Source organism: Rana temporaria, chromosome 7, assembly GCF_905171775.1.
Source record: "Rana temporaria chromosome 7, aRanTem1.1, whole genome shotgun sequence".
In the NCBI taxonomy this organism is placed as follows: Eukaryota; Metazoa; Chordata; class Amphibia; order Anura; family Ranidae; genus Rana; species Rana temporaria.
In genome coordinates, this window is record NC_053495.1 from 30,423,537 (window position 1) to 30,448,753 (window position 25,217).

The window sequence follows — 25,217 nt, forward strand, 5'->3', positions numbered from 1 at the left end:
TGAGTGATTTCAACATTTCAATGTCAGGCATAACCAGCAAAATAGCGTATCGAAATATCAACTTCAATCAGTAGTTAAAAACAAAAACTTGTTTGTCACACTTATACCACCCTATCAGAGCACTGCTTGGTTTTGGGGTACAAAGTGTTTGGTGGATTGGCAACACTCTCATCAATTCTGAGCTTCAGCTGTAGGTACCAATGGCGGAGGGGCTCCTCATGGATCAGAGTGCTTTAACCCACTCTTTATGGCTACAACCGCTGATAATGACCATCAAACCTGCTATGAGTGCAGGCAAGTAGGCTGCACTAGTGGGTGAGGGCCCTAGGGCTCAACACTCTCCCTGGAGGTCTGCTTTTTCTGGCACCAAGTCTCAAAGTTTTCCTGGGCAGACTGTAAAGATAACCCCCTCATCTCCTCCTTGAGTCCCAACTGGGACTACTGGGAACTCTAGTTCTGCAGCCATCCCACACAGAGTAGTAGTATCTCCAAGGGACTATGTGTCCCAGCATGCTTTGCAGCAGTCCTGTATTCTCCTTCTCCTCCTAAGGCCCCGTACAAAACCGATGAGAATGGTCCGACGGACCGTATTCATCGGTTCACCGCTGAAGTGGCCTGATGGTCTGATGTGTGTACACACCATCAGTTCAAAAACCGATCTGGTCAGAACGCGGCGACGTAAAACACACAACGTGCTGAAAAAAACAAAGTTCATAGCTTCCAAGCATGCGTCGACTTGATTCTGAGCATGCGCAGGTTTTGAACCAATGCTTTTCTGTACTAACCATCAGTTTGGACCGATCGGGCAGCGGTCCATCGGTTCGGTTTTGAAGCATGTTTTAAAATTTTGGACCGAAGGAAAACAGACCGATGAGCTATACACACGGTCGGTTTGGACCGATGAAACTATATATATATATATATATATATATATAAATAACCATGCACAAGATAGGGAAATCTACAGTCCAAGCAGGGAACAGAAACAGAAACAAAAAACAGGCGCCACTTAGAAAGACTGTAAACTTTAATGTAAAAATAGCATCAAAGCACTCACATTGAAATAACTGTGTACAGGCATGTAGAGGGGGTCCAGATGACAGTCTATCCTCAGCCGAGATGTGTGGTCCCTTGTCGCTGTAGGACCTGTTCGCTGCGCTGGTGCTGCTTGTGAAGGAGCCAGTGCGTTGTTCAACGAAGGGCGATTTCCGGGTAGGCTCTGCGGCTACCAGACCGAGGGCTGGAGCGCAAACGATGGGTCTTTGCTGGGACGCAACGGCGTGAGGGGGAATGACGGCACACCTGAGGACAGTCCAAGCAAGTTTGTCCTGCACTTTTATTGAGCAAGGTAGCAAACATAGTTTCAGTGCAGGTGGTCATACAACAAACAAATCATCTGCTCATCCAAACCACTAACTAAACTCAGCTAAGTTCCTGAATAACAAGGTGCCCTGTACCTTTTTAGTCAGCAGTCAGCCTTTTCACCCAGCAGAAGGCTCCCACAGCTAAAGCCTCGTACACACGACCGAGGAACTCGACGGGCGAAACACATCGTTTTCCTCGTCGAGTTCCTTGTTAGGCTGTCGAGGAACTCGACAAGGCACGTTTCTCCATTCCCGTCGAGGAAATAGAGAACTTGCTCTCTTTTTGGCTCGTCGAGTTTCTTGACAGTTTCCTCGACGAAAAATGTACACACGACCGGTTTCCTCGGCAAAAAAATATCTCCCAGCAAGTTTCTTGCTGGTTTTTGCCGAGAAACTCGATCGTGTGTACGAGGCTTTACAGAGTGAGACAGAAAACCCTAAGCTTTAGTCAGATCACATATATAAAGGCCAGTGGACAGCCAAGATTAATAATGAGGTCGCCTCTGGGCGCTTGGTATCCATTCCCTGGGCCCTCAGAAGAGATGGGTCTTGATCTTTCTCCTGAAGGCCAGGTGGTTTACCTCCAATCGGATGGTGGTTGGTCTCTGTCTTGAGAAAGGAATCCTGCAAGGTTCCTAAATGTCGGCTTGACATGTGCCGTGTGATATTTCTTTTATTAAGGCGGGGCCATCCGTGACGTGGACGAATGACTCCGCCCCGTTCTGACATAACTGGGTTTCCCAGTGGTGTCACGGGGGACCCCTCTCCCCTCTGGCACGTCACGGGGGTCACTCGTCCACGTCACGGGTGGCCCCACCCTCAAACTTTCGTACTGGAGACAATAGAGCAGCTGTTTGAGGGTGGATTGCAGGCGATATTTTTAACGCTATAGCACCTGCAATACTCCCTCAGTGTGAAAGGGGTCTTAACTTCTGCACTATACAAATGTGTCTGATGCTTTGCTCTTTAAGAGCTGTCTACAAAAGGAAAACCCATTACTTCTACCACAACATATATTTGTGACATATATGACATATATGTGACAATATTTTACTACACATCTTAAAAGTTGGGTAAGTAAACCAATACTGAGAAGGGGTTTATTTTAAAGTCCACGCAAAAAAAAAAAAAAAACATTAATTTCACAAGACCAGTTTATTTATCTTTACATCTTATATCTTTTGTGTTTATTCTAGGTTGTATCAGGTGAATTTTGATGCACCCACATGCGAGGGGAAACGAAGGGAAAATCTCTCGCTGAGCGGAGACTTTTCATCTTCTGCTGAGTTCTTTGTCACAATTGCTGTGTTTGCCTTCCTCTACTCTCTGGCCGCCACAGTAGTCTACATCTTCTTCCAGAACAAGTATCGGGAGAACAACAGGGGGCCTCTAATTGTAAGTCTTGCAGTCACTTTATTGGTTATTAACACGGTATAATGTGTGTGTAAATGCCACTCTATTGTTCCCAAAATAGTAAAGCAATGCCATGAAATGCTGTATACAGCAGTGTACAACATCCTCAATGAAAACTCTACTTATGCTTAAAGAAAGCTTGTATTGCTACACTATCTTCATTGCAATTTAATATTATTAAAATGACATTTCCATGTCAGTCTTACCACAGCTGTAACTTACAACTGCCCAAAAAAATATGTTTTTTGTTCTGTTGAAACCATGACAGTAATAGTAGAATTCTGTGCAAAGTTTCTGTACAGAGTGTTCATAGAATTGCTATTATAATTGGCTCCTTATTTTCCACAAAAGTGTGCACAAAGCTTGTGGTAAAAGTTCAGGCATCCCCTGCACTGTTCCAAGGTTTGCCGCAGAATTACTTTCATCACTGGTGATAATTTAGTTACTATATATACTCGAGTATAATCTGACCCGAATATAAGCCGAGGCATTTAATTTTACCACAAAAAACTGGGAAAACGTATTGACTCGAGTGCTTGGGTGTCCATCTGCATGCCTCACCGTGCCTCACTTTGCTTCACTGTGTCCATGTGCATGCCTCACTGTGCCTCACTTTGCCTCACTGTGTCCATGTGCATGCCTCACTGTGTCCATGCCTCTCTGTGCCCATGCCTCACTGTGTCCATGACTAGACTGACGTTTAACATGAGAGTCTATGGAAGGGGTGCCTGGTTTCGAAAAATCAGTGCTCCCCAGCCGTACGTCCCCCAGACAACAAACTTTGCACACTTGTAGAGGAGAAATGGGGCTATATGTGTGCCAAGTTCCGCGTCCATGGGACCTACGACCGGCCGGTCCCGGGTCCCCAAATTCACCAGAGAAATTACCGTTTAACATGGGAGTCAATGGAAGGGATGCCCGGCTTTGAAAAATCGGTGCTCCCCGGCCGTAGGTCCCCCAGACAACAAACTTTGCACATTTGTAGAGGAAGAGTGGGGCTACATGAGTGCCAAGTTTTGCCAGCCGGTACCGGGTCCCCAAAGTCCGGGAGATCAGGCGCAAAAAGGTGACTTGAGCATAAGACGAGGGGGGACATTTTCAGCACAAAAAAATTTGCTGGAAAAACTCGGCTTATACTCGAGTATATACAGTCAGAGCTTTTTTTCTCCTAAAATAGGTGCAGGAACTCAACCACGTTCAGATTTCACAAACAGTAGAAGGGTCTTAAAGGGGCATTAAATACCAGGATTGCATTACATACAGAGTGCAGAGTTCAGGGGGTTACACACAGAGTGCAGAGCTGTCACTTGTAAACACAGGAACCAGACTTCTGTGTTTACAAGTGATTGTGGTGAGCAGGCACCAAAGGGTCTGAGCCAAAGGTGGTGGAACTGAGTTCCCCCAAGTTCCCCCTGAAAAAAAGCCCTGTATACAGTATATAATGACAGGGGTTCTTTGGATGCAGTGTCTCTCTTATTATGGTTATGGGAATTGAGCAAACAGATGATCCCTCTTCAGTCTGAGGAAGTTGGTCTTTTTCAGTATCTGCAGAACAGAAGCAGATAAGAATCTGTAATCAGTTTTGATATAAATCCTTCCAAATTATATAATCAGGCTGATGTGGTTTGTTGTTGTTTTTTCCACGGGAAAGTTGCAGAGAAAACTATTTTTAATTCCTGGAAAGTTGCTTCAGTTAAAGCGGATGTGCCATGGGAACAAAATATTAAAAGTCAGCAGCTACAAATACTGCAGCTGCTGACTTTTAATAATAGGACACTTACCTGTCCTGGAGTCCAGCGCCGATCGCAGCAGAGCACGAGCGATCGCTCGTCACTCTGCTGCTCCCCCCGCCATCCACGCTGAGGGAACCAGGAAGTGAAGCGCTGCGGCTTCACTGCCCGGTTCCCTACGGCGCATGCGCGAGTCGCGCTGCGCCCGCCGATTGGCTCACACGCTGTGTGCTGGGAGCCGAGTGTTCCCAGCACACAACGGGCGACAGACGGGATGTGACGGAATGCCCGTCTTTCGCCCGTATCGTGTGGCCGGAAGTGGGTGCAAATACCTGTCTTTAGACAGGTGTCTGCACCCCCCTCCCCCCTGAAAGGTGTCAAAAGTGACACCGGAGGGGGGGAGGGTTCCGATCAGCGGGACTCCACTTTAGGGTGGAGGACCGCTTTAAGACAGGGGATCCGACTCGGAGGCGACTTCCATTGAAATCAATGGGTACAAGTCGCCTAGAAGTCGGATTGAAGTAGTACAGGAACCTTTTCTGAAGTCGGAGCGACTTCAGTAGTGTACATTAAGATGGCTCCCATTCACATGTAATTTGACATGTCCCGCAACTTGGGGCGACTTCAAGTCGGATCCCAGGTCGCCCCTGTGTAAACCGGCTCTCATAAGTCATAAATTCCTCCTTTTTGTTTTGTTTTTTGTTTTTTAAGTAGCACTTGTAACTAAATGAAACCTGACCCTGACATATTTTAACTATCGGTTTATTTCCTTTCTTATTAAAGTTTTTTTTTGCATAAACATGCCAGTTGTGTCTGCAATTATTGTTACTTGAGACATAACATCATGATAGTGATGAGCTTGGGTTTGGCTTGACCCATAAGTAAGCTGTCATTCCTGGGCCAATCACACGCATCTGGCATGTTTCCCGACCTTGCGGATGCATGTAAACAAGGGGGCAGGGATAATTATGGCATCTTCTACCTAATATGGCCACATGTCCATATTAAGTCAAGGATGTCAAAAGCATCTTAGCCCCTTTGTGTATATGCAGCTGCAGGGTGGAGAATGTCCTGGCTGCAGCTGGCTGGCTTACTTATTTCCAGGTTCCAGGTTTTACAAACCCAAGTTTATCACTAAACATGATAATTAAAATGTTTACACTGTGAAAGATAGGGAGAAACTGAGAGTCTAGGCTTCTCTGCTTGAGCTGCCCACTCACCAACATTAAAGCAGAGTTCCACCCAAAAAGGAACTTCCGCTTTTCTGATTCCTCCCCCCCTCCGGTGTCGCATTTGGCACCTTTCAGGGGGAGGGGGAGCAGATACCTGTGTAATCCTGGTATTTACTCCCACTTACGGGCATAGATCGATGCAGTATCTGCGGCGATCTACGCCATGACCTGCCCCTCCCCTGCCCCCTCCCCTCCTGCTGTCTTCTGGGAGACACACAGGTCCCAGAAAACATCAGGGACCAGTGAGATCGCCCAGCGCAACTCGCGCATGCACAGTAGGGAACCAGGAAGTGAAGCCGCAATGCTTGACTTTCTGATTCCCTTACCGAAGATGACGGTGCCTCCACCCAGGAGCCAAAAGACAGATAGGCTTTGGGTGCTGTGGGTAAGTGTCCATATATTAAAAGTCAGCAACTGCAGTATTTGTAGCTGCTGACTTTTAATTTTTTTTTTCAACGGAACTCCGAATTTAAAGGAGAAGTCCAGCCTAACAGCTATAGACATCCATGATCTAACACTAACTAATCTAGCCCTGTAAAGAAGAAATCAGTATACATACCTTTTTTGAAGCCGATCCAGTCCGGTCTCCAGCGGCAGAAGCTACGCAGAGGACACAGCCGTTAACAGCTGTGAAATGAATAGGAAGGGACGTCACCCAGAGAGTTACTATGGAGCTTGCGTTGTCGGCTGTGTCTTTTGCACCGCTTCCACAGGGTTAGATAGGTTAATGTTATATTGTGGAAGTCTATAGTTGTAATGATTTTAGTGTTAGGCTGAACTCCATAAAAAAAATCCAAACACTTGGGAGGGGGGTACCCAGTTACAACTTTTTGCCTAGAATAACCATATGGACAAGGGACGGTGCTCAGAGGTGGGTAAGGGGTGAAGACAAGGGACGGTGCTCAGAGGTGGGTAGGGGGTGGAGACAACGGACAGTGCTCAGAGGTGGGTAGGGGGTGGAGACAACGGACAGTGCTCAGAGGTGGGTAGGGGGTGGAACCAAGGGACGGTGCTCAGAGGTGGGTAGGGGGTGGAGACAAGGGTTGACTCAGAAAAGGGGAGTTCTTGCACATATTCTCTGATAAAAAAGCTCTGCCTGTAAAAAATAAATAATAAGGGCAAAGCAGAGGGAGCCTGTCAATGATCAGAATACCGCAGAGTGTGAAGTTGCACTTTGCATGTAGCTGTTTACTGCTTACAAGGCAGCCCGAGCCCAGGGCAGTCTGAGGCTGAAGTAGGGTTCCTCATCATTTTGTACAGTATACTTTAAGAAGGATGGGAGGGTTGATGACACAATCATACAGAAATAATCCTACAATTCAATCTTCTCTTTTGTTGAGGCGACAATGTAAGAGCCACCAGCAGACAGTGGAAATGTCATTATGTTTCAAGCTTGCCTGTGCGATGATCACTTAATATTTGATGTTTCATCAAGTTCAGGGCACAGAGCACTTCTCCGAACAGTCGGTGACAAGGATTATGGACAGGATTAAAAGGTTTGGACAAGAGGAGCCTTTGGGCAACACGGAAAGCAAGTTGCCAAGGAAACTGGCAGCTGAAGAAGCTTTTTGGAAAAATTTCCTCATCAGAAGTAACCTTTTCAAACATACCTCTTCCTGCGCTCGATCTTTAGTCGTAGAACACAACAGAAAGGAGATGATAGAAGTCATTTTCTGAGAAAGGCAAATGAGACATATAGCTAGATTCACGTAGGGCAGCGTATGTTTGAGCCGGCGTAGCGTATCATATTTACGCTACGCCGCCGTAAGTTAGAGAGGCAAGTGCTGTATTCACAAAGCACTTGCGTCCTAAGTTATGGCGGCGTAGCGTAAATGTGCTGGCCTAAGCGCGCCTAATTCACATTGTGAAGAGGTGGGCGTGTTTTATGCAAATTAATCGTGACCCGACGTGATTGATGTTTTTTACGCCGTCCGTGGACATATCCCAGTGCGCATGCTCCAAATTACGCTGCAAGGAGTTATTGGTTTCGACGTGAACGTAAATTACGCCCAGCCCCATTCACGGACGACTTACGCAACTGACGTAACAATTTAAAAATTCGACGCGGGACCGAAGTCCATACTTAACATTGGCTAGGCCAGCTTTTTGTTGGACTAACTTTACGCCTGAAAACGCCTTTCGTAAATGGCGTATCTTTACTGCGACAGGCAAGCGTACGTTCGTGAATAGGCATATCTCGATGATGATTTTCAGTCTTCGTGCTTTTCAGTCTGTTACAGCGTGACGAATGTGCTATCTCCATTACGAATGCTAGTTTGACCAGAACGAGCGCTCCCGTCTCATAATTGATTCTGAGCATGCGCGTTTTTCCCCCCTCGGAAAAGCATACACATGACCGGTTTCCCAACGAGAAAGAAGAAACATGTTCTCTTTTTTTCCCCCGCAGTTTTCCTGTCAGGAAAACTTTGATGGAGGATACACATGCATTAGAAATAAACAAGGCCAGTACCCAAATTATGCCCACCCACTTATTATTAAAGCGGTTGTACCCTAAATTTAAAAAATCCTGTTCCTTTAAAGCTTGAATAACAGCATAGTGTTTGTGCAGTTTGATTTGTCCCTTTCTATGCTGTAAAATACCTGGTTGATTCTGCCTGTTCCTTTGTCCCCCTGTGTGTGCTGACCACAGTAATCATGGCTGCTGATCCATGATACCTCCACATCTGGTTGAGTTGTCCAATAGCTCAATCATTCTGGACCAAAAAATTTCAAATCATCTCTACTCTGCCAGGTGTGCCTCTCCAGCCTGATCTTTCTACTGCCCTGCTTAACATGAAGCCACCCGAGGTATCCCGCCTTCAGTTCTTGCAGGTTACCACTGCTGCTAAGCAAATGAATGCTAAGGCCTGGAAAACCCCCAGTCTGCATACCCTTGAATTCAAACATAGAATCACCAGGGCAATGATTCAGGCCAAGGTTGAAGCTGTTGTCTTGATAGAGTCTCCAAATATGAGCTACTCTGGCAACCCTGGGTGGACCATTTCCTTACACCTACTGATTTTGACAGTACCCTCCTCCTCCCTTAACTCACCTCCCTTTAGACCTTGATTGTCTATTGACACCAGACTCCACCTAGTTCTCCGAATCCCCCCCCCCCCAACGACCCCTCCCTTTTCTCCTACTCTCTCTCCCTTTATCTCTCTTCTCCTTTCTCCTTACTATTTCTGGTCACTTCCTTTCATTCTCTCTTTCTGATGATACTTTGGCCTCTTCCTTCATCCACGGGATTTGCCCCCTGGACCAGCCCATCCAAATTATATTGATATGTTCAGCCTCCCGAAGCTGGGTGCAGCCTGCCCCACTAGGCATCCCACCCACCACAGTTGTTCCTATGTTTAAACCCTATTCCAGGGAAATATACTTGGGTGCACACACGCTCTTTCTTTGTTAAGATCTACAGTACTTTGGAAACATGCTCTTATTTGCACCTCATATTGTTACATTTTAGATCTATTGTTGCTTCACAAACTCAGCACTGAGCATGCTCGCCATTTTCTGTCATTGTTATTGACATATTACTTGTAATCCTCCTCATTGCTCCATGGGGCTATTCCCCTCCTTTTTTTATGCTATGTCATTTGAACTTTGTGCAATTCTTGTATTTTAAATAAAATATTTGAACAAGGAAAAAAAAAGCAAAACGCATAAAAAATGTGCAAAAAAAAAGTGTGCAAAAATTAAGGGGTAGATTCACGTAGATCGGCGTTTCTTTGTGCGGGCGTAACGTATCCTATTTACGTTACGCCTCCGCAACTTTTACAGGCAAGTGCCGTATTCTTAAAAGAAAGTTTCGGCGGCGTAGCGTAAATAGGCTGGCGTAAGCCCGCCTAATTCAAATTTTGAAGAGGTGGGCGTGTGTTATGTAAATCAGGCTTGACCCGACGTGATTGACGTTTTTCCCGAACGCCCCTAGCGGCCAGCGTAAATATGCAGTTAAGATCCGATGGCGTAAGAGACTTACGCCGGTCGGATCTAATAGAAATCTATGCGTAACTGATTCTATGAATCAGGCGCATAGATACGACCGGCCGGACTCAGAGATATGACGGCGTATCTGGAGATACGCCGTCGTATCTTGTCTGTGAATATGGCCCTAAGTGCACAAAGTACTTAAGAAATGGATCGAAAGCAAAGTGCATAGGTGTGAACCAAGCCTGAGAGAGGTTTTGAAGCTTTGTCTAGATTTTATTGTTATCTGTGTGCCCATAAGAAGTATTTCACTTTTGGTATAACAGGAAGTGAAGAGAAATTGATTCTATAAAGACATGGGCAGCAATAAAAAAAAAAGCTAAAAGAGGTTAAAGGGGTTGTAAAGGTTCGTTTTTTATTTTCTAAATAGGTTACTTTAAGCTAGTGCATTGTTGGTTCACTTACCTTTTCCTTCCATTTCCCTTCTAAAAAAGTTTTCTTTGTCTGAATTTTTCACTTCCTGTTCCTCCTCAGTAAGGTGTTCAGTAAGCTGTTCTAAATGACTTTCCACCGCTCGGATGATGGTGGAAAGCTTACTGAGGAGGAACAGGAAGAGAGAAATTCAAACAGAGAAAAAAATTTTTTAGAAGGGAAATGGAAGGAAAAGGTAGGCGAACCAACAATGCACTAGCTTAAAGGAACCAATTTAGAAAATAAAAAACGAACCTTTACAACCCCTTTAAATCCCTTGTGTACATATCTAAAAAAACTTTTGACTGGAGTTTTAAACAAAGTTTCTGCTTTGTTGTTTAAATGGCTTTCTGCAGTGTGACATCCGTGCATGCACTCATCTTATTGTGTAAACTGTAATTATCTTTCCCTATTATCTAGTAAAATGCGAGCAAACTGTCCCTATACAAGCAAAAAATGGTGCTAAGGATATATTAAATGTTCAAAGGGAAGTTCTATTTTAGTATTTTGAAGCAAAGCCTTTAATTACTAGTGAGAAGTCCTGGAATAACTGCGGTTTGTTTTTAGCGTTGTTTTCTATTGTCTGTTACTTTCAGACACAGTTGCTAACTGCAATCATAATTCTTATGTTGCAGATGTTATAGCATTTTATTAATGAGCCATCATGTGTCATTACAGGATACTACTTTGTAGTCACAATGTATCATTCTCAGTTTGTACTGAAATCTCCCCTGTGTCATCGGGGAAAATTGCAAAGAGTGAGGCCTCGTACACACGACCGAGGAACTCGTCGTAAATGAAACATCGTTTTCCTCGACGAGTTCCTTGTCAGGCTTGTCGAGAAACTTGACAAGCTTTCTTTGCATACACACTGTCAAGACCAAATCTCCTCGTTCTCAAACGCGGTGACGTACAATATATACAATGGCAGGGAAAGTTCGATTCCACTGGCACTGCTAATCTCATGTTACTGCGTGTTAAGTAAAAGTTTGGTAAGAGACGATTTGCACTTTTCAGACTGTTACAGCGTGACAAATGTGCTATCTCCATTACAAGCGCTACTTTTACCGAAGATGCGCTCCTGTCTCATACTTTATTCTGAGCATGCGCGAGTTTCTTAGCATACACACAATCGTGTTTCTCGTCGTAAACCAGCCCGACGAGAAACACGACGAGGAAATTGAGACTCCCGTCGAGGAAAAAGAGAACTTGTTCTCTTTTTTTCTCGTCGAGTTCCACAACAGTTTTCTCGATGAAAAACATACACACGACCGCTTTCCTTGACAAAAAAGCTCTGCCACCAAGTTTCTTGATGGATTCTGTCGAGGAAAACGGTCGTGTGTACGAGGTCTGAGGGTCTATTGCAATTAAAGGAAAAGGAAACCCTCACCTAGTAAGACAACAAATTTTGTTTAAAATAAGAATAAAAGGCAAAACGTTTGTGTGTGTGTATATGTGTGTATATATATATCCCTGTGGGGATAAGAACATATAGAAAACAGCTAACCCTTTAAAAGTGAACAAATCACTTAACTGTGTAAAATATTGAATTAAAGGATAAGACGCTATGCATGTTCCAAAAAACGTATCACAAAGAATATATGTACAATAACATCAAATATAAATGTGTACACTGGTAAAATAAATTGTCATAATAGCAACCAAAAAGTCCATGAGTGATAAATCCAAACACCAAATTGAAGTGCTCTGAGATAAAACTTCTAGTTCTTCCACCACGAGTGCTCAGTATAAAGGTGGCCAATCACCAGAGATGTTTGACCTCTTTTTACAGGACGGTCAAAAAGCGCTTTTGGAATACCAGATTGATTCCACTAATTCCACAATTCCACTCCACTGGCCGCTCACAATGGAATTAGGATGTAAAAAATTACTCCACAGGAGACAGGGATAAAGGCCTCATAGTGTAGTCATTTTAAATAAAAACAGAAGCATTAATAGCAGTTACACTCACATGTTGAAATGCCTGGCACTAGGTGTAATCAGCATCTGTGAGTTGGCTAATCCCTTGGGGATGGCGTGCGTTCCACGTCTCGCTCTGGAGGGCAAAGCCTAGTATGGGATATCAAATTAGGACCCGGAAGTGGTGGACCCTCCTCTCCGACATGTTTTGCCATGATTGGCGTCTTCAGGAAGTCTTCCTTTATCACTTATGGACTTTTTGCTTGCTTGCTATTATGACAATTTATTTTACCAGTGAACACATTTATGTTATTGTACATATATTCTTTGTGATACGTTTTTTTCAACATGTCTAGCGCCTTGTAGTCACACAGGAAGGGGCGAGCACACTGATTAACCCCCAGCCAGAACAGTTTGGATGATTTGGGGCAAGCTTACTGAGGAGAAACAGAAGGGAAATCGAAGGAAAAGATAAGTGAACCAACAATGCACTAAACTTAAAGGAACCTATTTAGAAAATAAAAAATTACCCTTTACAACCCCTTTAATGGCATTCCAGTCTGTCCATAGGGTTCAATATTCAGTTGGCTCACCTTTGCAGCTATAACAGCTTCAACTCTTCCGGGAAAGCTGTCCACAAGGTGTAGGAGTGTGTCTATTGGAATGTTTGACCATTCTTCCAGAAGAGCATTTGTGAGGTCAGGCACTGATGTTTGATAAGAAAGGCCTTGCTGGCAGTCTCCACTCCAATTCATCCCAAAGGTTTTCTATCGGTTGAGGTCAGGACTCTATACAGGCCAGTCAAGTTCCTTCACTCAAAACTCACTAATCTATGTTTTTATGGACCTTGCTTAATACATTGGAGAAAAGCTATTAGGGACTACCTGGAGGTCTAAAAATATGGAACCCGAGCCACATCCCACAATGGAAGAGAGATTTGGAAAGAATGCCCCAGGGATTGTATGGACAAGGGTTGACTAATGACTATAGTAGTAGTAAGCAGTTATGGAAAATGATTTACCTACTTACTACTACTTTACTCATTAGTCAACCCTTGCCCATACAATCCCTGGATATAGATTGAATTATAGGTTTATTCATGGGCTTGCGCTGTCTCTCAGGTCTATCCCTTTATCAATAGGGACACCTTCCACCAATAGAGGGCGCTTGCATCCAGTTTATGGTTCTGTTGCGATCGCTGTTCTCTGTGACCTCACCCCACTAATATCAGGTAGGAGCGGCTCTATAGTCCACAATCATTATAAGGTTTTCAATGTTCAATATACTGCAGCCCAATGTGGCTACCATAACCTTTATGTATACAACATAGCATACTTACTCTGATTGTATATTTATCATTATTATTTTATTCTGTAATAGATTCATGCTATTCTACTTTGATTAATTTTCTCAATTATATTGTAATATGTTATCTAATTATTATAGACTATCACCCTCCACGGGTTCCTGACAAAGCCTTATCGGCGAAACTAGTTGAACCTCTCTACGTGGGGTCTGAAGAAGACTATGTGCAGTCATCTGCACTACTAGTACTTTTTCCATTTCATGTCTGAACATTTTTAACTTATGTTAAATTTTTCCAATTTTCTATTTTTTGTAATAAATCTTTTATATTTAATCAATTGTTTGCTTGTATGATCCATTTGTTTGGGGTTTGATCAGGCTTATCCATATTTTTGTTACATATATCCATTTTTGCATCATTTAAAATTCCACACTCCATCCTGTTACAGGAACCTTTTCTAAATCATACAATCCCTGGGGCATTCTTTCCAATTCTTGCTTAATGCACTGGTGTGCAGTCATGTTGGAACAGGAATAGGCCATCCCCAAACTGTTCCCACAAAGTTGGGAGCATGAAATTGTCCAAAATGTCTCGGTATTCTGACGCCTTAAGAGTTCCCTTCACTGGAACTAAGGGGCCAAGCCCAACCCCTGAAAATCAATGCCACACCATAATCCCCCCTCCACCTAACGATTTGGACCAGTGCACAAAGCTATAAAGACATAGATGAGCGAGTTTGGGGTGGAGGAACTTGACTGGCCTGACCTCAACTCAATAGAACACCCTTGGGATGAATTAGAGCGGAGACTACGAGCCAGGCTTTCTTGTCCAACATCCGTGCCTGACCTCACAAATGTGATTCAGGAAGAATGGTCAAACATTCCCATAGACACACTCCTAAACCTTGTGGACAGCCTTCCCAGAAGAGCTGAAGCTGTTATAGCTCCAAAGTGTGCTCCAACTCAATATTGAACCCTATGGACTAAGACTGTAATGCCATTAAAGTTCATGTGCGTTTAAAGGCAGGCATCCCAAAACATTTGACATTATAGTGTGTGTGTGTGTGTGTGTGTATATAAACTGTATATACTGTGTGTATATATATATATATAACTCCCAAGATTTCAAACCGGCAATACAGTCCGACTACAGGGGCGATTTGATAGACATCTGTTTGGGTTTCTGCACAGATGTCTATACAAATCGCCCCCCCCCCCCCCCCAAAGTCGCCAAAAGTAGTACAGGAACTACTTTTGGGAATCGTGTGGCGCTGCAAAGTCGGCACCGCACCGATTTAGACGGTGTCATTGGTGGCAATAGACATGTCAAATCGCGTTCCAAAAGGGACCATTGTGAATGTGGGCTAACTGTCCTTCTGCATCACTGACTATAAGCCGGGTTGAGACATATTGCACAGGTATTGTCCACCGTTGTCACTATAAGGAATCCAGAACACTGATGTGCAGTCAACACTGAAGCAAGTGCTTCGAAACAGGAGGACTGGAGGATATCAGCAGTACCTAGATGCAAAAAAGGATATAAAAAATTGAAAACAGTATAGACATAGTGATTTAGCAATCTAAATGTCATCTAGTTAGGGTTTAGATTTACTTCAGTAAAAATAGAAAAAGCCAACAAAAATTCTACATCTTAAAATTCAGTTGACATTTTCCTCCGTTATTTCGGAGTTAAGAAACATCTACTTTAAAAGATGGAATGCTAAAAAGAAAAAAAACAATGCGGACTAGGAATACACAACACTGTTTGCTCTAAAGACTGTTGTTTTGCACCAGAGCCCACGCTGCAAAAATGTTATGCTGAAATAATCAGTGGAATATCTTTAAGTATTAAGCTTTATTTCATATCTTATCTCAGTCCCAGCAGAGCTGCAGTACAGAATTCATTAATTCATTAATGGTAGCTTCACGCTGTATTCCAAAGAGTCTGATTTCATTCTGATGTCAGAGGATTGGAATAAGCCCAGCACCGTAATTAAAGTCCTCCGTCGGTGGTGTGAACAACAGCGAATGCTCGCACACGTGAATAAATATTTAATTTGTTTTATCAGGTTAAGGGACTGATAGGGAAGTGGAGGAGCAAAACATCTATGCTAATAACGGGAGAAGAAGAATACAAGAACTAAAGTGATACCTTTATTGGATAATTGAACAGGCTTATGTTCCACGCTTTCAAGTGGCGGAGGAAGCGTCAGGCTTTGGGTGCTCCCATCAGTATATTCGGTTCTATGACTTAATTTTAAATCTAATGTACAAAAAAAAGTCCGTAAATAGGGCAGAATACCCAGAGATATTTAGTAATTTCCCAATCAAGTGTGAGTGTCTGGATAAGGCAACAATTTCCTTGTGTCTATGGGTAATAGTACACCTTGCATCAAAATGCAAGACCCACATATTAGTTAGACCAGTGGTTGTCAACTTATGATCTAAAGGGGCCCCAAATGTGGCCCCTGACATTAACAAGGGGCCACGCATAATGTTCAATACATGTAATGCTTGAGATGACGCAGATCTAACAGAGGAAATGAGAGTCAGAGAGTGTGGATATGCTACATTTTTGTCTGGAGATACACTACAGAAGACAATAAGATGCTAAAAACATGTTACACTGGGCTAGTAGTGATAAATGCTATTACCCCAAGCAATGTTCCCACTACAAATTGCTGAGGTCTGAGGGCCGCACATCATATACCAAAGGGCTGCATGCAGCCTACGGCTCCAGGTTGGGCACCAGAGAGTTAGACTCTCCCATGTAAAAACATGTGAATACAGCACTTGCCTCTCTAAGTTGCGGCAGCGTAGCATAAATACGATACGCTACGCCCGCCCACACTACGTGAATCTAGGCCTTAGACTTTTTTTTTTTTTTTTGAGACATCGCAGTCCCTCCTCTCTGCCTTGGTCCAATCAAAGAAGGCCTTTTTCACAAAAAAATAAATAAAAGGCATTCTATGAATGGCGGCAGTGCCAAGTAAACAATCCCCTGTGGTCAGCGTGCATAGGGGGGGCTGCTAGTGCAGAACCCCAGCAGGACCCAGAAGATAGCACCCACTACTACAGTGATTTTCAGCTTTTTTTAGCAGCCCATTACATATGCTATATGCAGCCCACCATGTATAAAATATGCATACGATGCTGCAAGCTAAACCAATGTAAGTATGCAATACAGATAATTCCGGGAGATCAGCTTTAATAGGGAAAAATAGAGACTCAAGGCATTCTCTGGCATCACTACCTTGCCTTTCCAGCTCATTCAATATAGGTACTCGTGGAAATGAACCGATACTAAAACCCAAAACCTTAAGGTTTAGTTCTTTCAGCTGTCAGGGGGATTCCCCCACTAACAGGCAAAATGTAAACAAAAGAATGGTGGCAATTATTAGTTATTAGGGACTGAGACCACTGCGTCCTTAACAACAAATTACGTATTCGGCTGTCAACTGTGTGCCCCTGCTGACAGCTGAAGTTGAAACAAAACAAGGCATGGACTGACCATTCGGGCACTCGGGCATTGCTCAAGGGCCTGAGGCCAGTAGGGAAATCAATGATAGAAAATGTCAGTGCCCATGGATGCAGCGGCTGAGGTGTGGTATGACAGATCCCTCCCCCTACCCTGGTCCGTGTAGATCCTGGGGCTCCCCCTAACCTGCACTGACATCTCAGTGAGTGATCGGCTCTCCTCCTCCCTACTGAGAGCCGGAAGAAAACAAGGCCAATCCCCAGCCATTGCAGCCACCTACCTCCAGTCTCCTGGGATGTGAGCAGTCAGGTGGTAGCAGTGCTCAGGGGGAGAAGAAGGGGAGGAGGAGCAGGCTTGCACATTGAACACTGTGATGTCGTCCTGATGCAGGTGAGGCTCTGTAGATAACCATGATTGGTGCTAGGTTGAGAGGCCGGAGGCGAGAGGCATCAATTAACACACAAAGGAAAATGGTGGGGATGACAGCATGGTCCTCCTAGCTGTGGGGCTGGCAGTGCTGAGTGTTGGGAGTGCTGTGTTTATTCACCACTTGGTCTCAGCCAAATGGTAAAATTACACAGCACACTGATAGATGATGGAGACCCCCTTCCTGCTCCACCTCTTCATCTTCATCTTGAGCTCTTTAACTGACGGCAGTAGGTATCGGTAATTGGTATTGGCGAGTACTTAAAAATAAATATTGGTAGGATGTAGAGGGGGGTAGATACTGTAAACTATGCCTGACATTCACATTATACTATGCTAGACGTGAGATCATGTTAAGGTGGAAATCGGAGGATCCCCCACGCATGACTCCTGGCAGCGGTCAGTGACCTCGGTGTTGCCTCTATACCGGCTGACCTACGAAAGTAGACAGTGTCTGGGAAAGTATGATAAGATATGGTCTGCATGGACAGATGCTTGTGATGTTCCAATCTTGACCCTCTACCTGCATGAACGCCGATAGGGTCGTTTATGGGTGTGGTCTCCCCTCCTCCCCACCCTCCACAGCTCCCTCCCTTCCTTTTAGCTCTTCTTTATACATTCTGGCCCAGATCCACGAAGAAGTTACATCGGCGTATCTATTTGTATCCACAAAAGAAGATACGCCTGAAGCTGGGCTAGATTCGACTGACGTACATCTTAGTACGCCGTCGGATCTAAGGTGCATATTTACGCTGGCCGCTAGGTGCCGCTTCCGTTGATTTCCGCGTCGAGTATGCAAATTAGCTACATACGCCAATCCACAAACGTACGTCCATCTGGCGCCGTAAGGATTTTTTCGGCGTAACGTTACCCCTGCTCTATGAGGCGTACGCAATGTTAAGTATGGACGTCGGGCCAGCGTCAAATTTTCCATCGTGTACGTCGTTTGCGTAAAACGTTCGCGAATAGGGCTTTGCGTAAATTACATTCACGTCAAAAGCATTGACTATTTGCGGCGGGATTTCGAGCATGCGCACTGGGATACCCCCACGGACGGCGCATGCGCCATTCAAAAAATACGTCATTTACGTGGGGTCAAGTAGAATTAACATAAAACTCGCCTACATCTTTATCATTTGAATTCCGCGCCCTTACGCCGGCAGATTTACGCTACGCCACCGTAACTTTAGAGGCAAGTGCTTTGTGAATACAGCACTTGCCTCACAAAATTGCGCCCACGTAGCGTTACTATGATACGCTACGCCCATTTAAAGTTACGCCGATCTACGTGGATCTTGCCCTCTATATTTGTAATGTAAGATGTTATGAACTGTTGTGTTAAACTGGATTTTAGCTAAAGTTTGTATCTCCTTACTAGTGAATAGGTGGGAATTCCACGTATGATCACGGACAATCTGCTGACTGAACCTCTATGTCATTGTGTTTCTGTAAACTGATTGAACTGTAATGCTGACTTGTCTAATAAACCTTTTTTCTGTTAAAAAAAAGAAAAAAAAATATTGGTACTCGTACTCGGCAAAAAAAAAGTGTTATCGGTCGGATCATGCCTAGTTATAAATAATCCCTGATGAAAACAGGAGAAATCTGTGGGTGACCATGTTAATAAATTTAACAGCATTACAGAAAAGCTGGTTTCATACAGATTTTTCCTTCTAGTTAGTGTTTGGCACTTTTGAGATTCAAGTTGCCATACCTTTATATCTATAGTGACATCTGCAAACCTAAAAATAGTCACGTCTCCGGGTTTTTCACCGCTGTCCAGCTGTGCCAGGAAAGTAAATGGGAACCCCCCAGCACAGATAACGAACATCAGACACGGCAAGAAGACAGCACAAGACATCTATCAGTGAAGCTTGCAAAGTGCTGGAGGCTTCACACAACATCATTACGCCAAGTGGCTTTGCATGTGTTCATCTGGCACTCTGTGTAGCACTGACTGGTTGTCATCACTGGTAGGAACTGCTGAGAATATAAATACTACGGGATCTACTTTTATATGTTTTCACACAAGATTCACACATTTTTCTAAATGGATTACATTAGATAAATGTGTGAATCCTAGGTAAAAAGTTGCATGGATCTTTTGTGATAATTTATAAATAGACCGCTAAGGCAGAATTGGAAAAAAGCACGTGATATACTTGGCAACCAATGACGTTCATTTTTTTATTTTTATTTATTTTTATTCTTTAACACCTTCCCCACCAAGCCATAGTAAAATGACGTTGGTGAGGACCTTTCGTCCTTCAGACTGGACGTCATATGACGTCCTGTCTTTTCCGGCCGCTAGTCCTCTGTACTGGGAACACACATCGGTCTCCTCACTGCTGACAGGACATGGATCTGTGTGTTTACACAGATCCATGGTCCTGCCGTGATTGCGGGTAATCGCGGGTGCCCGGCGGACATCGCGGCCGCCGGGCACGCGCACCGGGTCCCGAGTAATGCGGCGGGCGCGCGCTTGCCCGGCGGCCGCGATGTCCGCCGGGCACCTGCGATTACCCGCAATCACGGCAGGACCATGGATCTGTGTGTGTAAACACACAGATCCATGTCCTGTCAGCAGTGAGGAGACCGATGTATGTTCCCAGTACAGAGGAACACACATCGATCTCCTCCCCTTGTGAGTCCCCTCCCCCTACAGTTAGAACACACTTTAGGGAACATATTTAACCCCTTCAGCGCCCCCTAGTGTTAACCCCTTCTCTGCCAGTCACATTTACACAGTAATCAGTGCATTTTATAGCACTAATCGCTGTGTAAATGTGAATGGCCCCAAAAATGTGTCAAAAGTGTCTGATATGTCCGCCGCAATGTCACGGTCACAATAAAAAAAAAAAAAAAAATCGCAGATCGCCACCATTACTAGTAAAAAAAAAAAAAAAAATTAAAATGCCATAATTCTATTTCCTATTTTGTAGACGCTAGAACTTTTGCGCAAACCGATCAAATACGCTTATTGCGGGTTTTTTTTAAACAAAAATATGTAGAATACGTATCGGTCTAAACTAAGGGAAAAAAAAGTTTTTTAAAAAAAATTATGATATTTATTAAATCAAAAAGCTAAAGATATTGTGTTTTTTTTTTAAATTGTCGCTCTTCTTTTGTATATAGCGCAAAAAATAAAAACCGCAGAGGTGATCAAATACCACCAAAAGAAAGCTCTATTTGTGGGGAAAAAAGAGTGAGAATTTTGTTTGGGAGCCATGTCGCACGACCGCGCAATTGTCAATCAAATTGCGACAGCGCTGAAAACTAAAAATTGGTCTGGGCAGGAAATGGGGTGAAAATGCCCTGTATGGAAGTGGTTATTAAACCCATTTAAAGTGGTTGTTAAGCCACGTGTATAAAAAGCTCCCATCTCCTCTGTATTAGAACATTAAGTTCCTCTTGAATGTGAGCATTTGCCCACTCAAGTAGGTTATTACGACAACGAACTGCAGTCAGGTCAAGGCCCCGATGAGGACGATGAGCATGCAGATGAGCTTCCCTGAGACGGTTTCTGATAGTTTGTGCAGAAATTCTTTGGTTCTGCAAACCTATTGTTGTAGCAGCTGTCCGGGTGGCTCGTCTCAGATGATCTTAAAAGTGAAGATGCTGGATGTGGAGGTCCTGGGCTGGTGTGGTTACACATTGGGGCAGATTCACGTACAGCCGCGCAAAATTGTGCCGGCGTAACGTATCTGATTTACGTTACGCCTCCGCAACTTACACGGGCAAGTGCTGTATTCTCAAAGCACTTGCTCCGTAAGTTGCGGCGGCGTAAATCAGAATTCGGTGGGTAGGGGGCGTGTATCATTTAAATCAAGCACGTCCCTGCGCCAAACGAACTGCGCATGCGCCGTCCGTAAAATATCCCAGTGTGCATTGCTCCAAATGACGTTGCAAGGACGTCATTGGTTTCAATGTGAACGTAAATGATGTCCAGCCCCATTCACGGACGACTTACGCAAACGACGTAACTTTTTAACATTTTGACGCGGGAACGACGGCCATACTTAACATTGTTGCGCCGCACTTATGCCACCATATAGCAGGGGCAACATTACGCCGGGAAAAGCCTAACGTAAATGTCGTAACTTTACTGCGTCGGCCGCGCGTACGTTCAGGAATTCGCGTATCTAGCTAATTTGCATACTCGACGCGGAATTCGACGGAAACGCCACCTAGCGATGAAAAAAAAAATTGCAGTAAAGATTCGACGGCGTAAGAGATTTACGCCTGTCGGATCTAATGGATATCTATGCGTAACTGATTCTGAGAATCAGTCGCATAGATACGACGGGTCAGATTAGGACTTACGACGGCGTACATGGCGCTGCGCCGTCGTAAGTCCTTTGAGAATCTGGGCCACTGTCTGCGGTTGTAAGGCCGGTTGGATGTATTGCCAAATTCTCTAAAAACACCTTTGGAAATGGCTTATGGTAGAAAAATTAACATTCAATTCAAGGGCAACAGCTCTGGTGGACATTCCTGCAGTCAGCATGCCACTTGCACGCTCCCTCAAAACTTGCGACATCTGTGGCATTGTGCTGTGTGATAAAACTGCACATTTTAGAGTGGCCTTTTATAGGCACACCTGTGCAATAATCATGCTGTCTAATCAGCATCTTGATATGCCACACCTGTGAGGTGGATGGATTATCTCGGCAAAGGAGAAGTGCTCACTAACACAGATTCAGCCCTGGTTCACATTGCTGCTACTTTTTTTTTTTGACAGTAAAAACATTGCTGCTACTATGAAATTGCCCTACTTCACTTGAAGTAGCATGATTTCAAAGTAGCAAGGTCATCGCAATTTCAGGTGCTACTTGATAGACATCTGTGTGTCTATCTGTCGGTAGGGAAAGGACGTGACGTCACCCGCAGCCGTCCACACATGTTTTCGCTGTACTCCCTGGCACTGGTCTAGTGCCTATGATTGTGAGTTTTATATATATTTTTTTCATTAAACTGCCATTTTATTACGGAGAGCACTATAGTATGTCCGGCGCGGAATTCAAATTGGGCGGGTAGGGGGCGTGTTTCATTTAAATGAAGCGCGTCCCCGCGCCGGACGAACTGCGCATGCGCTGTCCCTAAATTTCCCGCCGTGCATTGCGCGAAATGCCGTCGCAAGGACGTCATTGGTTTTGACCTGGACGTAAATTACGTCCATCCCGATTCACGAAACGACTTACGCAAAAAAATTAAAAATTTGAAATTATACGCGGGAACGACGGCCATACTTAACATTGAGTACGCCACGAAATAGCAGCTTTAACTATACGCCGAAAAAAGCCGACTAGAGACGACGAAAAAGGAATGCGCCGGCCGCTCGTACGTTCGTGGATCGTCGGAAATAACTAATTTGCATACTCGACACGGAAAACGAAGGGAGCGCCACCCAGCGGACGCCAAAGAATTGCATCTTAGATCTGAAGGCGTACGCCTGTCAGATCTAACCCAGATGCCGTCGTATCTTGTTTTGAGGATTCAAAACAACGATACGACGCGGGAAATTTGAAAGTACGCCGGCGTATCAGTAGATACGCCGGCGTACTCTCTCTGTGGATCTGCCCCCATATCTATGCCTCTATCTTTTTTTCTAAAATAGGACAAAAAACGTATTATGCACCATAATATTTTCTTTCTGCAGTTTTTGAAGTCGTGTTTCTTTTGTTGTGTCTTTTTTTTTCAGTTACATGGAGTACCTTGAACATAGTTTTATATATAAATCTTTTTTTTTTTTTTTTGTCCTAGGATTTTATCGTAACCGTGGTCTTTTCCTTCATGTGGCTTGTAAGCTCATCGTCCTGGGCTAAAGGACTTTCTGATGTAAAGGTGGCCACAGATCCCGATGAAGTCCTGTTACTGATCTCAGCTTGTAAACAGCCGTCGAACAAGTGTGCGTCAGTGCGGAGTCCTGTCATGTCAAGCCTGAATACTTCAGTGGTAAGTTGGTTTCCGATGACAGGAGGGTGGAGGGGGAAGACTGTCAGCGTTGTATTACCACCTTGTCGTGCCATGACTCATGGATTTTAAAGGTCAAGTTGGCTTATAACTAAACATAGATAAAGTTAGCTGCAAAGAATAGAGTTTTATAGCTAGGTTCAGGTAGAGGCGCGCATCTTTAAGACGGCGTAGCGTAGCGTATTTACGCTACGCCGCCTTAAGTCAGAGAGGCAAGTACTGTATTCACAAAGCACTTGCCTCCTAACTTACGGCGGCGTAGCGTAAATGGGGCCGGCGTAAGCGCGCCTAATTCAAATGAGGATGGGGGGGCGTGTTTTATGTTAATGTTTGGTGACCCGACGTGATTGACGTTTTTTACGAATGGCGCATGCGCCGTCCGTGTACATATCCCAGTGTGCATTGCTCCAAAGTACACCGCAAGGACGTATTGGTTTCGATGTGAACATAAATTACGTCCAGCCCTATTCACGGACGACTTACGCAAACAATGTAAATTTTTCAAATTTTGACGCGGGAACGACTGCCATACTTAACATTGACTAGGCCAGCTATTTGTTCGACTACCTTTATGCCGGGAATTGCTTTACGTAAACGACGTAGATTAGATGCAAGAACTCCCCCCTTCTGAGTCACTCCTTGCCTCCGCCCCTACCCACCCCTGAGCCCCGTCCCTTGGTTTCACACCTACCCACCTCCCAGTACCGGCCCTTTTAGACAATACAGAATCAAGTATTATTTTGTGGTGCTAAGTAATTTGAATGGTGTTTGTTAATAATAGCAAGAAAATCAGTAAACAAGATCCTCTGCAGCAAGCAACACTAGACCCACCCCAGCAACACTAGACCCACCACAGCAACAATAGATCTCCTAGAAATAATAGACACCCTAGCAACAAAGATCCACCACAGCAACAATAGATCCCCCAGCAACAATAGACCCCACCCCAGAAACAATAAATCTTCCCAGCAACAATAGATCCCCCCAGCAATAATAAATACCTCCAGCAACACTAGAAGCACCACAGCAACAATAAAACAATTATACCTCTCTGACCCAGCAACAATAGACGGCCCGTTACAAAATACCACCCCAACGACAATAGCTCCAGCCCAGCAACCATAGATCCACCCCTGCAACAATAGACCCCCAGGAACAACAACAAGTTTCCCAGCAGCCAGCATCAATAGAGCAGCCAGCAACCATAGACCTCTCCTTCAACAATTACCCTCCCAGCAACAATAGACCCCCACACAAAAATAGATTCCTGCCAGCATACCCCAGTACCCATTGCCATTACATACATTCAGTGCTAGAGGTGGCGGAACTGCATTCCCCCGCATTCCCGCTGAAAAAAAGCCCTGCGTGTGCCAATAGACTGTTCTGCAAACTATCTCATAGTCCCCAGTTGTGAGCGATAGACTGTGTCCTCTATTAACTGTGCTCAAACGTTATGGAGACATCCCCTAGATTATTGAAACCACTGAATAGGTGAAGTGAATAGACTGTTGCTTGTGTGACTTGTGGCTTCTTCACCGTCTGGGAAAGAACCAGTAAAAATTGGGCTTATATGGGCGTCAGCACTATTAGCTAGATTCAGGTAGGGTGGCGCATCTTTCAGGCGGCGTAGCGTATTGTATTTACGCTACGCCGCCATAAGTCAGAGAGGCAAGTGCTGTATTCACAAAGCACTTGCCTCCTAAGTTACGGCGGCGTAGCGTAAATGGGGCCGGCGTAAGCGCGCCTAATTCAAATGAGGGGGCGTGTTTTATGTAAATAGGTGGTGACCCAACATGATTGACGATTTTTACGAATGGCGCATGCGCCGTCCGTGCACATATCCCAGTGTGCATTGCTCCAAAGTACGCCGCAAGGACGTATTGGTTTCGACGTGAACGTAAATTACGTCCAGCCCTATTCACGGACGACTTACGCAAACAATGTGAAATTTTCAAACTTCGACGCGGGAATGACA

The 25,217-nt window shown here is 44.5% G+C and overlaps 1 protein-coding gene across 2 annotated transcripts in view; it reads left to right on the top strand.

Annotated features, from left to right (window-relative positions):
* SYNPR (synaptoporin) overlaps positions 1–25,217 on the top strand; it is a 186,056-nt gene that overhangs the window by 150,917 nt on the left and 9,922 nt on the right. For both annotated transcript variants that reach the window (XM_040359167.1, XM_040359168.1), the window contains 2 exons: positions 2,561–2,759; positions 23,033–23,224. In XM_040359167.1, coding sequence (XP_040215101.1) covers positions 2,561–2,759; positions 23,033–23,224 — 391 coding nt within the window. The remainder of the gene's footprint in view (positions 1–2,560; positions 2,760–23,032; positions 23,225–25,217) is intronic.